The sequence below is a fragment of the Saccostrea cucullata genome, unplaced genomic scaffold (assembly GCF_032062105.1).
Source record: "Saccostrea cucullata isolate Sc308-1 unplaced genomic scaffold, CSIRO_AGI_Scuc_v1 ctg279, whole genome shotgun sequence".
In the NCBI taxonomy this organism is placed as follows: Eukaryota; Metazoa; Mollusca; class Bivalvia; order Ostreida; family Ostreidae; genus Saccostrea; species Saccostrea cuccullata.
Genome location: NW_026933486.1, coordinates 274990 through 292500, shown reverse-complemented (window position 1 = coordinate 292500; position 17511 = coordinate 274990). Strand labels below are relative to the sequence as shown.

Sequence of the window (17511 nt, the reverse complement as noted above, 5' to 3'; positions counted from 1 at the left end):
GTTACCTTTTCCAATTGTCAAAGCAATGGTGGATCTAACCTATCAGTTGGGGTGCAAGTTTTAAGATATTTATGTTTTTTTTAATAAATATTGTTGTTTTACACTAAACCTAGGCAAAAATACTCAGTTACTTATTTTCTTTATGGAGAATGGGACCTTCTCGCCAGTATCCAGTCGGTACGTGTGTTCTGTGAAATTCTCTGAACAAACAGAAAATTCCTCGATTGTTCCGATCACCGATCGTGTCGACTTGGATAACTAAGCCACCCGTTGCTGTGCAAATATATTCCTATAATTGTATTCGCAGTTATCTTAAAAAAGGTCACTAAAATACGCACTTACCAAAGACGTGTTGAATGGAAACAAATTTATGACTGGGACGGTATCTGGTATACAAGCGCAATATTTTGTGCAATAACTGAACCGTAAACAAAATGGCAACAAAAAGCAATTCGGGGAGACATACTTTTTTCATGTGTGTCTTGTTTTTGATGGCGGCTGCTGCTATTACCATGTCGGCCATCGCTTTACATCGCATGCTTAACGACGATGACGACGCGCCATCTGTTGTGACGCCGGCGTCAGACGCAGAAAAGGGATCCGCCCCGCCTACCACCCCCGGATCCACGCCTCTCCCGGATTCCCGCCGTGGCGCAGTGGTAGATTGCTACCCTAAAAATCTCAAAGAGAAGGATAAAATTGTTACAAAAGAGGCGTGCGAGCAGAGGCAGTGAGTATATTTATATATAGACAGTCATTCTCAACAACGGGCACCTGTTTAGACATTTTCTACGCAGTGCAATTCTTTAATAATTTGGCAAACTATCGGAATTTCTTAGACCATGGCTTGAATAATAATGTACAATGAATGAAAAAAAAAAGTAGTAAATATGCAACAAAACGTGATGATATGGCATTTATTATGGGGGCTTTGTCACAAAATACTGCGCATTCTTCATCACAACCACATAATACATGCAGGGGATTATGCAATATCTTTCTCGTAAATAACCTTCCCACAGTAGGAATTATTTTTTTTTAATGAAATTAGTACTTCGTGTTAACTGGGTTTTGGTAAAGTTTTAACAATAAATAAGGTGTTTTCTAGATTATCTAATATATATCCCTTGAAATTGTTAAATCGTGTCTGCAATTTAAAAATTAAAATAAAAATCAATGAGGTCATCTCAAAAAATGTTTTTTTGCCTTTTTCAAAACCGATTGGAAAAAAATGGTCTGAATCAAAACTTTTTTTATATGATTTTTTTGATTTTTTATGCGTTTTGAAAAGTAGATTTAAACAAATCAGCATTGATGTTGAAATTTTCTATGGAAAAAACTATCCTAACCTAGCTATCAACCCAAATTTTTCAACCTACATTATTCAATTCAATTCATTTATTTACAACACCATCATACATTGGCATATAGTCATGAATACAACAATTAACATAAATAAAATAAAATATCAAAGAAAGCATATCAGGTTTGTTGAAGGTTTTCTTTCCTAATATCAAAGCACTTTTTCAAAAAGTTACAAACTCTCCTAGCAGTTCTAATACTTGTAGGATTGATAATGTCATTAATAGGGTTTTCCTTCATGTAACATTGTGCATTAAATATATCGTAATATTGTAATCTACATTGATCATAACTAGGACAATAAAGTACAAAATGGTTTTCATTTTCAATAAAAAATTTACAAAAATGACATAAACGTTTTTCTCTAGGAATAGGTGGCCTTGAGTATCTCCCCATTTCAATATGTAGGGTATGAGCACTAATTCTTAGTTTTGTTAGGATTGTTCTTTCAGATTTCTTCAAAGGTAATTCTAGATAGTTTTGTAATTTATATTCATTTAAATCAATTATATTACTATAAAAAGTTAATTTCCCAGAATTTGATTTAGAAATGTTCTTTAATTGTTCACTGATTTTGTTTCTATACTGTTCCTCTAATTTATATTTTAAAGTTTTATGTGATATGTCCAATGAAGATAAAGACAATTTCTGTTGTAGAGTATAAAGTTTTCTTTGCCAAGATATTCTAGACCCCAGTGTTTTATCTTCCTTAAATGCAGACACCACTAATTGGTCATTATGATCATTTTCTCTCTCTACGTTTTCAGTCTTAAATAAAATTTATACATATTTTCATAACACAAATAAAATAGTGGGAACTGTCCCAACTCATATAGAACAGCAATATTAGATGATTTTCTATGAACACCCAAAATGTCTTTAAAAATCTGGAGTTGTATTTTTTCAAATGGGAAATGATCTGAGGATAATAAATCACATTTGTAGTCTGCTAGCCAAACTTCGGAACCACAAGTTAAGATTGGAGTAATCATAGATCTATAAAGTTTAAGCATTGTCTTGACAGAAAAATTTGTATTAGCTGGAAGATTGGTTTTAATAGCATAATAAGCTTTTCTAGCTCTTTCTGAAAAAAAAAACAAAACTGGCCTGCTTCATTTAGTAACAGTCTCATAGCACCTAATCCTACAGTGGGAAGTTATCAAGCAGAAGTTAAATCATAATAATAAAGTTAGGTTAAAAGTTCTTTCTGGTACAATTTTTCTCATGTTTGCTCTGCTCCTATTTTGTATTGTTTGATGGACTTTTGATCTTGAAACCACAGGCACTTGTTTCGGAAATAATTTTTAAACGCATAGTATAATAATAACAACACCCTGTGTTATTATTATACTAGCTATGGGTTAAAAATTATTTCCGAAACAAATGCCTGTGCTTGAAACTGTTCGTTTTCTCCACATGTTTCATTGGACAGAAGACGCCGGAAAGCTGTGGCCATTTTTTTTCTTTCTAACATTATGTCTGCTTTACAGATGTGTATGGAGAGAGGCTTCCAACAGTAAGGCGCCAAAATGTATTTTCCCAGACACGATTGGTTACGAGTTCCATTCGATATCGGAGAACGGGAACACCAAACATGTCAAAATAAACAGGAGCGGTCCCGGAACAGTGTACGGTATGCCGGTAAACAACGTGATTGACGTCACGGTGGACGAGTATGGCGATAATGCGCTGAGGATCTACGTATGTTACAATTAGTGACGTAATAGAAAAGACATTTTTGTTCACTTTTTTTTGTTGTTGGAAATTTCGTCTTTTGAAAGATTCTTTAATGATTCTGAGACGGTAACAATTATTAACTTTTTATTTCAAGTTTCGTCCTACGAATTCACAACCATTTGAAATCCCAGACGAGGCTCTGAAAATCAACAGACCCTCACCACCCACTGATAAACGGTACACGGTAGAGATTGTCAAGAAACCTACATTTGGTGTAAAAGTCATCAGAAAAAGTACCAAGTCTGTTGTGTACGTATATCCCCGAATTATTAAACCAAAAAACAGTTTTTATAAGCATTTTTTTGGCGTTTCCCCCTTTGTTCTGCAGTAGACGGATCTCCATATTTCTTGTTTTGTACCTATAGCTTTGACAGCAGTTTACCCGGGTTAACCTTTTCTGTGTTTTGTACCTCTAGATTTGACAGTAGTTTACCCGGGTTAACCTTTTCTGTGTTTTGTACCTCTAGATTTGACAGTAGTTTACCCGGGTTAACCTTCTCTGACCAGTTCCTGCAGATCAGTACCCGCCTACCCACAGACAATTTGTACGGATTTGGTGAACACAACCACCGGCGGTACCGCCATGATATGAACTGGAGGACTTGGACCATCTTTACCAGGGACATGGCGCCAGTAGATGTAGGCCAACTACATCTATTTGTCTTTTAAACTCATATAATTTAATTTTGGTTGTAACGCATTATTTGATTGGATAAAAAATCAATCTATATTGTATAACATGGGTTGCCTACGTCACAATGACTTACGTTCAAAAACGTATCAATCCGCTTGGCGTTACGTTTAAAATTCGAAGGCTTTTGTAAGTCTTGAGTTTGAATAGATCAAGAATGAGTTGGTATGATTACCAATTTATTTCTACTATCCATAAAATTCGAAATATCGAAGTTCGAGAAACTTAAATTCAACTGTATTTGACTTTGTAACCTTAATTAATAATAAGAAACCCAACACATTTTGACATCATTTTATTTGAGTGGATTGAATGTTCATGGGCCAGAAAATTTGTAGGGACGTAAATATTGGTCTCCAAATGAACAATGATAATTCCACCGTATTTGCACAATAAATAGTTGGAGAAGTGAAGATTTCACGCGCGCCTTTTTCAAAATATTACACTTTTTGTAAAGATATTTTCAAACATATAATTTCTTTATGATTATTATCCACAATGCACGGTCTGAAGATATAGGAATTTACTGGAAAATGCCGTTATTTCAGGACTGGAATCTGTACGGGGCTCACCCTGTTTATATGAACCTAGAAGACAAGGGCAAAGCAAATATGGTGTTTCTGAAAAACAGTAACGCCATGGGTAAGTATTCTGTAAAAGAATGGATTTTCGCTTGCTTTATTTTTCCAGTATAATAAAAAATATTTCAATGTTTACAAGTATATGATAATATTGCTTGCTGATCGAAAAAATCGTGAAAATAAGCAAGGATTACGTAAATAAGTGTCCTTACTTTAAGTTCCTAATTTATAACCGAGATTTTACTATTGCAAAATGCTTTTGAAAATCAAATCGCGAGAAAACAAATCTAATGAAATAGTATTAGGATGGTAGATTAAGTGGATTGAAATACGTTTTGAATTAACCAATCAAATTATTTTATATGTAACCAATCAGAGTTGACATTCCAGCCAACCAAATGATTAGAATCATTCACCAATCAATACTCCAGGCACAGATGTAAAAAATATAACTATGGGGATCTACCTTTGGTTTAACTCATTGTTGGAGTTTGGAAACTTGGATTAAGTTCTTGGGCTGTGTCGGGCAACAACAGAATTGTTAGTTAGACCACTCAGCCCAGGGACTTGGTTCCCTTGTGTCTTTGTGACGAAATATGGTGTCTTGGTGACTTTGACTTGTGTCTGTAACCAAAATATAATACAGTGTACTGGTGATAGCTGTGGTGCCTCGGTGACTTTGACTTGTGTCTGTAACCAAAAGTAAAACAGTCTCCTGGTGTCTGGCTATTGTGTCATGATGACTTAAGCTTGTGTCTCTTGACTTCAAGGTCTATGACTTTTGTGATAGGGTGTTTTAAGTACTGGTAATTGCAAACTGTGTTGGAAAACAACAGTCTTGTTGGACAAACCACTTAGTCTGCAGCTATAAGTTTATAGTAAGGTTAGCATTTTTTTTAGGTTATAGGAGATTCTCTTCTTATAGTTCATTATCGCATAGTATAACAATCATTATCCAGATAGGATCAAGGAAAAAGTATCTATACAAGGGACGTTCAATAAATAATGTCATAAGCTCGATGACATACAACATAGAAGTCATATGGCATTCAGCTTGCCTTTCTCTCATTGTTGAATCTTTAATGAATTGATAACAGTTTATGTGATCACTTGTCATTACATAGTTTCATTGTGAGAAGCTGGAAAACACGGGCTATTCGAGACACTGCATTAAAAATGAATGGTCAAGAATCAGTAAACGAGTAAAATTGAACGCTTCATTAATGCAGCTGTAAAACTTGTTAATATCCCAAACATATATTAACTAAAATATGTGAAATTTACAGCAACCAATTTCTGTTTTATAGACACATGAACAAGTAGATTTCAATCAACAAAAATTATATGATGGGCATCAAAAATGGGTACCGTCCTTGCAACAAAGATTTACAACAACCAATGTAAATTTGCGAAAATTCAACAAATTATCACTGATTATGTTTTATTGACTTTAAGACATATAGCAAAATTGATAAAAATCACTTTGGGGGTAGTTCATAATGTTTTAAAGGAACATTTGATAGTAAAAAAGTTTAATAGTCAAAGGTCACCCTATATTTTGAAAAAAGAATGAAAACGACAGCGTGCAGGGAAATCTAAACAATTAATTTTAAAAATCAAAAATTGTACTTATCCACGTTTGTCCGCACTTCAACAGATAATGAAACTTGAATCCATTTTGCTTTAAACCCTCAAACAAATTTACAATAAGATGCACTTGACAAAACTGCAAAGGCCTAAGAGGAGCAAAGAATTGCAAGAGCACAAAAACAGTTTTATATGCTATTTTCTTAAATGTTAGCGGTCTTTGTTCAAATTCATATTCGGGGAGGAAGTTTAATTTCTGGAGGAGTCTAAAAAACAAAATTTTAGCAAAAAAATGAAAGGCTTATGAGAGGAAGGTAAGAGAATGAGGAATTCACTATATAAAATTTCTTCTTGACAGCGTCCAAACCCACAGGCCATGAAGAGTAAAGGAGTTTTGGGGATAAACAAAAAGTTAATGTTTTGTCACACCAACAAAATTTGCCAGATCTTTCAACTTTTGATTTGTTTCATTTCCTAAACTTAGAAAAACATCTATCAGAAAGAAAAAAATAAGTACAGCAAATCACAGGATCTGCCATATTCCAGTATACGAAGGGTTATACTCAAAAATGTGTTCTTAAAACAATTAGAAATTGAATGAAAATGTTACGGACATGTGTTTTAATTAAAAGAGAATATTTTAGTTAAATCATTAAGACTAAATCATAGAAAAGCGTTTTTTGTTTCTTTTCGAGCCCTAATGACATTATTTATTGAACGCCCCTCGTAGTTGATTTCAGACAGTTGGTTGTTCTTTTTGTGCCACTGGTATTATTGGAAGTTTGAGTCTACATTATAAGCGTAATTCGTATGAAGAAAACCTAAGCGGACTCAATCAAAAATCAATTGTACATAGTTAAACGTTACAGAAAATGTTTTCATTTTTCAGCAACATAAAAATAAAAATGAGAAACTTTTAAATGTTTTGTTATTAACGTGGGTGCTTGTAAAATAAGGCAATCAGAATTTTTTTCGTGCGTTGACATGATTTATTGGCCTTGTTTCTGATCAATCAAATAGCGAATTTTTATAATTTTATACAAAAAACACAAAAGTTCAGTGTGATAATTTGAAATGTTTTTACAATAAAACTGATTTTTATCTTTATTCAGAGGTGACGTTGCAGCCCTCCCCCTACCCTGCCGTTACCTACAGAACCATTGGAGGAGTCCTGGATTTCTACGTGTTTCTGGGAGAGAACCCTAATCATGCCCTACAGCAGTATCTACATGTATGTAGACACTATGTTAACATCGTGCAATAATTTTCATTTTTCCAAATGGCCAAAACAATATAATATTCCATAATTTTTCTGTTTGAGTTTGATTATTTGTATACTTATCAATACATAGAGTTCACTACGAATGTAACCGGCGAACAGGGGATGCTTACTCCTTCAGGGCACCAGATCCCGCCTCTGGAATTTGAAGAGTCCTTGTTCATGCCCTGCCCACATATTTGTATTGTTTGAGGTTTTTGTTTTTAATGAGATCAATCACTGGTCGTGATCTTCACCATGAAATTTATGGAGAAAACGAACAGTATTCAAATCAAAACTCCATTTAAACAACACAAATTAAGAGCAGAGCAAACACGGACCTCTAAAGTATAAGAGGATAGATCAGGTCTATGGAGGAGTGAGCATCCCCTCCCGACTGGTCACACCCGCCGTGTGCTTCTTTTCATGATCGGGAAATAACGGAAAAATCCGTCGACAATCTCGTTAAATAATTAGTCTGACAAACGTCGGTCAGCGTACGACTTGATGATAAAATGTATTTGTTGAAAAAAGCAATATATCGACCATTGAACTTTAATAATGGCTTTAAATGAGATTATTGATACTCTTGTTTCTTCATCAGGCTATAGGGAGACCTGCTTTGCCGCCTTACTGGACATTAGGGTTCCATATTTTAAGATGGGGATATGAAAACTTGACTCGTATGAAATTTATCCATCAAAGGAACGTTGATGCTGATATTCCATTTGTGAGTACATTTGTAAATATTAATTAATCAAATAATGTTTGTTTGACATAAATTTCCCACTTTAATTTCTTCAATTTGACAAATGTTACCTGAAAAAAAAACAAAGGGTGACCCAGTTTGTTTTACTAGTTTTTCTTAGATTATAGAACACCAGTAATTTTATTTTTTAAGACAAATAATTTTATTGGAATACTTTCATTTCCTTGTTATTATTTGTAGGATGCACAGTGGGGTGACATTGACTACATGTATAAGAAGTTTGATTTTACTTATGACAAGAAAACATTTAAAGGACTACCTGAGTTTGTAGATAAGGTTCATGGCGAAGGAAAAAAGTTTGTCGTTATAGTGGTAAGAACTTCAATTTAATGAAATTAAAAAAAACCATAAAATAAAATAAAAATAAAGAAATGAATATACTCATTTAATAATAATTTTCACACTTTAAACGTGGTCAAAGGGGAATGATAAATAAAAAAAAAGTATGATCCCACATTTGAAAAATGGAAAGCTTTGACTTCATGATCAGAATTAAAATATCTTCAAGTTACTGCATTAGTATGATTAGTCTCGAAAGTAGACATGGGTTGCAGGATGACTACCTAATACTAGTATTATATTGTGAGGATTGGTGAATTCCAGGACTCTGGTATCGGTTCTGATCCTCAGCTTTATGCAGAAGCTAAAAATAACAGCGCTGGTTACAGGATGTACGAGGATGGAATAGAGAAAGACATCTTTGTGAAGAACGCCAGCGGACAGGTGCTTGTTGGCCAGGTATAAAAGATAATGGGGCATATTCATTTATAACTTCTAAGACTGCATGTAAAACTTCCAATCATTGAGTGATGCAGAACATGTGGAGGTCGATTGTATGAAAACATGTCGGGCTATTGATTTTCTTGAGGATGTAATGATATATGTTTAAATAACATTATAAAAAGTATATATGAAATAAATGACGATGTAACTATTTAATAAGTAATCCAAAATTTGTTCATCATTCCATTTGTTGGAGGTCCATATAAATAATCCGTTAATGGAATGTCATTATAGGTATGGCCAGGAGATTCTGTTTTCCCGGATTTTACAAACGTCAAGAATACAACCATGTTCTGGGAGAAATGGATCCGATATTTCTTTTACAATGAATCCATTAAAGCTGATGGACTGTGGATTGTAAGTTTTGATACTTTGAATATTCCATGTCTTAAAACTGCATTTTTCTGTGGTAAAATTAAGGTTCATTGACCCTCTGATAAGGAAAATAACTCTCGCTATTTTTATTTTTTTTTGTTGAATTGAAAAGACGTTGTTAAATTTTGCGTTATTCGCTATGCTAAAAGAAAGGTAAGCATCAAATCAAACTTTTTTATGAATGACCAGAGGGACCATGAATTTTAACAAAACCTTGGTTTAATTGAAATAAATCTAATATCGCCATAGGACATGGATGAACCGGCCAATTTTGTCCAAGGGTCAAAGTCCGGGTGTCCGGTTAATAAATGGAACCATCCACCTTTTGTTCCTCGTAAGCGACCAAAGAAAAATTAATATTTTGTAAGATATGGTAAAAAAAGAAATCATTTTAAAAGTAAAGCAACTGTCAATCAAACAACTGAAATAGATTGTTAAAAATTCTAATTACATTATAATTTTTTCAGCTGAAATAAGGAATGATATGATGATTATAAAATCTTTCTTCCAGAGATCTTTGAAGGTGACCGGGATAACGGTAGTTTATATTACAAGACGCTGTGTATGGACGGACAACAGTCCTGGGGGAAACACTACGACGTACATAGTCTGTATGGACACAGCAAGAGTATCGTCACTTACAAGTAGGTCAATATAGCATAATATCACTTACAAGTAGGTCAATATAACAAAGTATCATCACTTACAAGTAAATCAATGTAACAAAGTATCGTCATTTCTTAGTTACTTCGATACACAAGAGCATGCTCTACATAATAACCATTTTCTAAAACGAGGTAAGTTATTGACAAACAAGTTGATGAAACAAGAATATCAGCAGTTTCGATTAAAGTCATCATTTCGTTAGTTCTATGGTCGATACAGTGACCTTGTTAGCAAATACAATAAAACATTGAGTCAAATACTGACTGACGTTTTTCATACCAATTGTTAGTCCATTATTTAAACACGGATTTTTCTGTTAATTCCCGATCATGATAAGGATCACACAGCATATGTGACCGGTCGGCAGGGGATGCTCACTCCTCCATGGCACCTAAATCTGATGTTTGACAAGTTTGTTCCTATTTTGTATTGTTTAATGGACTTTTGATCTTAAATACTGTTCGTTATCTCCATATGTTTCATTGTTAGGGTAAAAAAAAAAACACACAAAAAAACCTTAGATAATTGAGTATGAAAATAATGTACTAACAATTCAGTCAGCATTTGACTACCGAAATGATGATTTCAAACAAAGCTATCCATATCCTTGTTTCTTGAACTTGTTTGCAAACAAATTTTAGAAATGTATCATACATAGAGCATGTTTTCGCGTATAAAATCAACTAAGATCCATAAAGCCCATATGCAGGTGTAAAGGGTATATAGCTGCATAAGTAAAGGGGATTGATGATTGAAAAGTTAGTAACACAAGAACTTGTATGTACAATTTCTAAAACGAGGTTATTTATTGACAAATATTGTTACAAAAACGTTTAAAGTAATCATTTCATAAGATCTTTTGTTGATTCAATGACCTTGTCAGCAAACACAATATATCACTAAGTCAAATACTGACTGACGTTTTTATACCTAAACCAATATTTACACACTGAATTGTCAACAGATTTTTCCTTTATTTTCCAATCATGACAACAAGCACACAGTTGGTTTGTCAGGTTGGCAGGGGTCCTGGCAGGGGATGCTTACTCCTCCATGCACCTAATCCCACCTCATGATTTGAAGGTCCTTGTTTGCTCTGATCCTGATTTGTATTGCGTTTTAAACTTGAAAATTATTCATTATCTCCATATATATCATCTACAAATGCGACATTTTCTCGTTTGTTAACCTGCTCAAAACATGGAGGCCACAGTTGGAGTAACCGGTCAACAGGGGATGCTTACTCTTCTGAAACATAAAATATGAAACATATAGAGATGCGAAAAGTATTCAAGCTCAAAAGTCCATTAAACAATACAAAATAGGAGCTGGGCTGACAGGGACCTCCAAAACATCAGAGGTGAGATCAGGTATCAAGGAATATACACAGAGACCGGTCACACCCTCCGTTCTCTCCTTGTCAGGGTCGGGAAATAACGGAGAAATCCGCGACAATTCAGTCTGTAAATAATGGACTAAGAATCAGTATGAAAAACGTCAGTCAGCATTTGACTCAATGATAAATTGTATTTAACAAGGTTATTGTGTAAACTGTAGAAGTAAAAGAAATGATGACTTTAAACGAGACTGCTGATATTCTTGTTTCATCAACTTGTTTGTCAATAATTCACCTCATTTTAAAAATTGGCCATAAAGTGAATTTAGAGTCATCACGTTTATCATAAAGCTTTGTTGTTAGATTACCATTAATCATTGGCGGATCCAGAGGGGGGGTTCCGGGGGTTGAAACCCCCCTTTTTTTTGCCGAGAGAGAGAGAGAGAGAGAGAGAGAGAGAGAGAGAGAGAGAGATAGAGAGGGTAAACATTTTCAGAGAATAAATATTTATAGCCATTAGGTCTTACTTATGTATTGAATAGATATATTCTCATACATTTAGTTTCCTCCATTCACATTCACCATTACTTTTTTTAATGAAAGAATGGTAGAAACATTTTACTTATTTTTATATATCTTATAAATATGTAACATGCGAAATTTGATTTGATATTAGATTCCCGCGATTTTTAGCTGCATCAGCATGTCTTGGCTATCTAATGTACCGGGGTTTTTTTTTACCATATCTTTCGAAGGAACTAACATGTAACTCTTTATTTTAAACCTCAACCGCATCCCACCACGAAAAAGTTTTTCAAATTCTGGAAGAAAATTCTTTAATCTAAGGAAATGCTGCAAATCCATATAATTTTTAGGCTTCAGTAGTTTTAATTTTGAAATGTGTTTCTTATTTTATTCTGACTGGGGGTACCTTTTCAAAGGAAAATGGGACTTAAAACATAGATATTATTTATCACAACCTTGGATTTCCATACGTGTGTGTGAATCTCTGCTTGAGAGTGTGTAAGGGGGGGGGGTATGATAATGAATCCTTTCAAAAATGGCTGGATCCGCCCCTGATTAACATCTTTTTCTAGTAAAATATCCAAAAATATGAAACAGATGCATCAGACTCCGCGGTATCTTTTATTCCACTGTGATATATCGTATCGAAACAAGAATGTTATTAATCATAGTCAGTTGACAATACATCATTATATCTAAATGCCGAGTTGAAGTCCACTTCTAATGCGACCTCAGAATTATAGGTTTTTTATTCAATGTTCACAGAATTGCATTGCTTATAAGCTTAAACCTTTTTGAGAACGTTCATTGTCTGTTATCTTCATCCTTTTCATTATCAGAGCTCTGCTGAACATTAGTCCTAACAAGAGACCGTTCGTGATGACCCGCTCCTCTTTTGCTGGGACCTCTAAGTACGCCTTCAAGTGGCTGGGGGATAATGGCAGTCAGTGGCGGCAACTTCACTGGTCTATCATTGGTGAGAGGCTGAGAATCTTGAAAGAGATGGGGGTATAAAAATGTATACACTAAACAACTAACGCACCACCGGTAACTCTTGTTCTTTCACGGAACATTTACCTTTTCAACATAAACCACTGAATAGACAAATGACTTGGTGTCTTAAAAAGACCCTCAAATAATTTTCATGCAAAAAAAATTGTTATGATGGGTTTAATGAAAAAATTCTTTGGCAATTCAGTAGGTAGATAATGGCAAACTTATTGTATGGAAAGAGCTTTGGAAAGTATTAATTCGTTTGTAATATATTTTGGCGGTACGTTAGCATTTATGTCGTGTATGCAATACATGTATTTAAAGTATTATTTTATAGTAAAAATGAATTTAAGAGTTGAGATTTTTTTAATTAACAGGAAATAATTCCACTTTTCTGGATTTCCGCTGGTAAAAATTGTGTTTTCCTATTCAAACACGAATGTTATGATTTTTATTGTTATAATTACAGATTTTGACAAATTTCCACTGGTAAGGTTTACTTTCTAAATAAAATTTGGATTTCATAAAATTATATTAAATTTTCATATTTTTTTCCAGATCGGAGCCGATATTTGCGGTTTTTGGGCACAGGCAGAGTATGAAATGTGCTTGAGATGGTACCAGCTGGGCACATTCTACCCTTTTGCTAGAAGTCATAACATTTATAAAAATGACGGTGTTAACTTTGCCAGGGTAATTCTTTGTCATTTTAATATTTTATTACAATCAGGTCTTAAACACGTTCAAGAATATTGCTAAAGATGGCATAACATCTACACATCAAAGGATTTGATTTCAATTTTATTAATCAGATAACATTGACATAAACTACGTACACATGTAAAGTACAATGACAAGATATTTTTCTGTATCAAAAGTACAAATGTTTTTTCTTATCTAAAGTTAGAAATACAATTTCTGATCAGAATGGGTAAAATTAATCTTTAAAAAATCAAAAATAACCAAAAAAATATAATTTTGTACGTTAGGATCAGGACCCCACGGCCTGGAACTCGACTTTTACAGACATCGTACGTCACTACATAATGATCCGCTACAAGTTCTTACCCTACATGTACACTCTGTTTAAAGAAGCTCACACGGAGGGGAAAATGGTGCTCCGGTCCTTGATGTTTGAGTAAGTTCAGTAGAAATTCAACTACAAACTTAATGTACTTTCAGATAAAGGACTTGTTTACTGAGGCTTTCGTTTTTTTCTTTTAAATGTTCGTTTGAAAAATAAACATATTGTATGTCTCTTTTTTCAAGTTCTATTTTATTTAAGGAATGAAGCTTATTTCAACTTTTGTTATACGATACAACATATGCAAAGCGGTTTATAAAGCATAAACTGCCCCAAGTTATGTTATATAATATAAGTTGAAATAAGCTTCATTCCTTATAATTTAATTTCACTGTAGACAATGAAACATTTTTTCCTCCGGAAAAAGGCATCAAATATAGCATATTTTAAAAGTAACGTCAAGCGGAGTAATACGTTTTTGACGTAACTCAATATGACGTAGGCAAGTTATGTTATACAAATTGGATGAAATCTTGAACCCAATCAAATGAGGTGTTACAGCTAAAATTATTGAATTATATTATCATACTTGCATGAAAAAATTTGAATAATATTATTTATGGTAGTTGATAACATAAAATGTATTTATTTTAGCATTAGTTTTAAAATTTGTTTCAACCTCCATCAAGTAAACCCTTAACATGAATTTACAACATAATAATATGGTTTTCCAGCCATTTAAATGATCTTTATCTGCACAATAAAATAGAGTTTGATGTTTGAACGGATTTAATTTCATAATATTTTTTTTGGAATTTGAAAGTCTTCATGGCTCAAAAATTGATGCCTTAACCTTAAAAATAAATACAATAATTTTAAATATGATTGGAAAGCCATCACGCAAACTAAATGTATAAAATTTTGTTGTAGATTAAAGTTTAACCCTAAATTCGTTTTTAGATATATATTCTACAATTTTGATAAATTAAATTATATAATCCATTCTTCTTATCAACTAAGAAAATGGTATGTGAGTAAAGCAATATTTTTGGTTTGCTAGATTTCCAGAAGATAAGAATACCTGGTCAATAGACAAACAGTTTATGTTTGGTCCAGCATTGCTCATCTCTCCAGCATTAGAGGCTGTGAGTACGCTGTTTTGAATTAATACTCCAACTCTTAATTTGTTATTGTTTGATTATTGAACATATTTTTGTTAAAAATATCTAACTATTAAAAAATACGAAAAAATGTTTTCTGGATGCATGCATTGTTTGGTAATCAAAGTAATACATGGGAAATGGCTATAAGTAATGACTTCAATTTTAGTTTTTACAAAAAAATTATGCAATAAACTTTTATTTCCAGGGTCAAAGATCTGTTAACGCTTACTTTCCGAAGGGAAGATGGCATGATTTTTATGAGGTTTGTTTTTGAATGAAATATTAATATAACAATTATAAAATATTTATCAAACCAATTAATGCTTTAACATTAAGTTATTGTTGATTTATGTTTTGGCATTATTTTTGTTGAAATCATGAATATCAATAGTGAAAAGCGAGGAAGTAAAATGTACAGTTATTTTGTGAAATTGTGTCTTGAGAATAAAAATAAACGCATAGGTGTTTTTCAATTTAAAAGAAGGTACAGTTTTGGCTTTATTGTGCTCTAAAAATTTTATGTTCTAAAAAAGTTTTGAAATTGGCTTTAACAATAGTTGAGCAGATGAATATGATAAATAATTAAAGTATATGGCATGAAGGAAGACCTTTCTGGAAATATGACGTCATTTATTTGGTACATTTAAAGTTTAATGCAGAAAAGCCTCAGAATGACTCTTTCTGTGCTTATTTTCCTTTAGAAAATAGTGCCTGCCACTGTCGCCCACTTCAATTTTTGGATATCATGTGTAAACTGCTTTGAAAAATCATCAAAATATTTGTGGGCGACGGTGGCAAGGTATGTTTTCTGAAAGAAAATTCCACTGAAAATTTATGTCTTCTGCAACTTTTTAAGAAAATATGGGAACATACACAAGTTAATGACGTCACAATTAGCATTTAAGAGGTCATATGGGAAAAACGAGTTATGATTCTTACTTTATGGAATTCATATGACTCAGCTCAGAAAGAACGAATTTTAATTTCTTATATCACTTTCATATTTTAGAAAAATACAGGGCTTAATTTGTATTGAAACTGTACCTTGTTCTTAACAAAGGATTTTTAATAGTTAAATTGAAAAGAATATTTAATAAGTGTTTCATGATTGATAAGGGAAGCGAGATCAGTTCACAAAGTGGAAAGTTTGTCTCTCTTCACACTCCTTTGTCTTTCCTACCATTCCACGCCAGGGGCGGATCTATAATCCCTGTTCAGAATGTGGCGAACTCAACGCAATTCAGGTACATAATAATTAAAAAGCCATAAACTTTAAAAAAGCATGAGAAGTGATCATTTGAAAGATCTGTGTGCACTCTTCAAACTAAGGTTAAACTGAAAAAGCTTGATAATAAATATTAAATGAGGAGAGGAAATTTACATAGAATAGTGAAATATGAAGGTAATAGTAACAGTAATCAAACCCAATAGTTCATTGAAACGATATTAATCGGGAACAGAGCAAAAACGGTCCTTCAAATTAAAAATAAGATGTTGGATTAGATGCCATGTATTCTACATGATATTGAGCTTCTTGTTATTTCCTAGCCGCCTGAATCCAATGGGTCTCTGGTGTGCCCTGGATGAGAGTAATAGTGCTAACGGTACTCTGTACATGGACGACGGGGAAAGCCTAGGTATTATTTACTGAGGTTTCTTTGTTTGTTAACATAACTGTATGTAACTGCCATATAACATTAAAAATCCAGAAATTGTATATAGGCCTATCATTAAATTTATTTTCCTTCTTTTTTTTGACAGATTCATTTTCTTCTGGAAAGTATTTGGAACTGAAGTTTGTATTAACAAGGGTTTGTATAACTTATGTATAAAGTTAGTGAGGATGATAAAGTCACGTGGTAAGTGTTTAATTATATTACTTCCGGTTCCTGTTTCTATCTAGGGCGAGCGGTTAGACATATCAGTAATTCACCATGGGTACACACCGCCCGGAAACCTTAGTTTTACGATGATAGAGTTTTACGGCATGATTAGTTTTCCCGCCACTCTTTCAATTAATGGAGAAACACAAGAAGCAAGACATATAAGACACAAATTTAATGTAAGTAAAAAATGTACAAAACATCATGGATATGATTTCATTAGGATACACATTTCAGAAAGAATGTTTTTTAGAAATTCTGAAAAGCTATTGAATATATACATTTATATCGGAGAATTGACCAAATTTTTAAGATTTAGCAATGCATGTAAAGCTAACGTGAATTAATGAAAATATTTAATGCTTTTATATATTTCTTAACACCCCTTGTATTATTTTTATTGTTTTTCAGATTGTACAGCTGATAGACATAAATTTGGACATAACAAAAAACCATACAATAAAATGGGCTATTTACTAACACAAATAAAACATTAAGATATTCTGTATAGCTTAATGAAATGTAAAATGTATTAACCTGTCTGCACCATAATAAAATATTTAGATGAAACAGCAGTGTACTTTAAAAGATGAAGCTGGTATAACACTGTCTTTCATTCTTGTAACATTGACAAAAACATGTTTTTACATTAAAACATATTAATAATGACCGACATTGTCAAAAAAATAGTTATTGATCTTTTTTAATAGGGTATTCAATATGAATATTGTATATCATAAATGAAATACAATTATATAAATTATTGTAAAGAAAAGTA

The 17511-nt window shown here is 33.0% G+C and overlaps 1 protein-coding gene across 1 annotated transcript in view; it reads left to right on the top strand.

Moving 5' to 3' along the window:
* Nucleotides 1–129: 129 nt before the first annotated feature.
* Nucleotides 130–17511, top strand: part of LOC134238485 (sucrase-isomaltase, intestinal-like) — a 37194-nt gene continuing 19812 nt past the window's right edge. Inside the window, exons 1-21 of the mRNA XM_062720613.1 lie at nt 130–730; nt 2853–3063; nt 3194–3348; nt 3567–3738; nt 4339–4432; nt 7071–7189; nt 7821–7946; nt 8166–8297; nt 8589–8723; nt 9003–9125; nt 9393–9477; nt 9655–9787; nt 12510–12678; nt 13216–13356; nt 13653–13801; nt 14748–14832; nt 15056–15112; nt 15967–16094; nt 16399–16487; nt 16612–16661; nt 16754–16912. Coding sequence (XP_062576597.1) covers nt 435–730; nt 2853–3063; nt 3194–3348; nt 3567–3738; nt 4339–4432; nt 7071–7189; nt 7821–7946; nt 8166–8297; nt 8589–8723; nt 9003–9125; nt 9393–9477; nt 9655–9787; nt 12510–12678; nt 13216–13356; nt 13653–13801; nt 14748–14832; nt 15056–15112; nt 15967–16094; nt 16399–16487; nt 16612–16661; nt 16754–16912 — 2808 coding nt within the window. The 5' untranslated portion in view covers nt 130–434. The remainder of the gene's footprint in view (nt 731–2852; nt 3064–3193; nt 3349–3566; nt 3739–4338; nt 4433–7070; nt 7190–7820; nt 7947–8165; nt 8298–8588; nt 8724–9002; nt 9126–9392; nt 9478–9654; nt 9788–12509; nt 12679–13215; nt 13357–13652; nt 13802–14747; nt 14833–15055; nt 15113–15966; nt 16095–16398; nt 16488–16611; nt 16662–16753; nt 16913–17511) is intronic.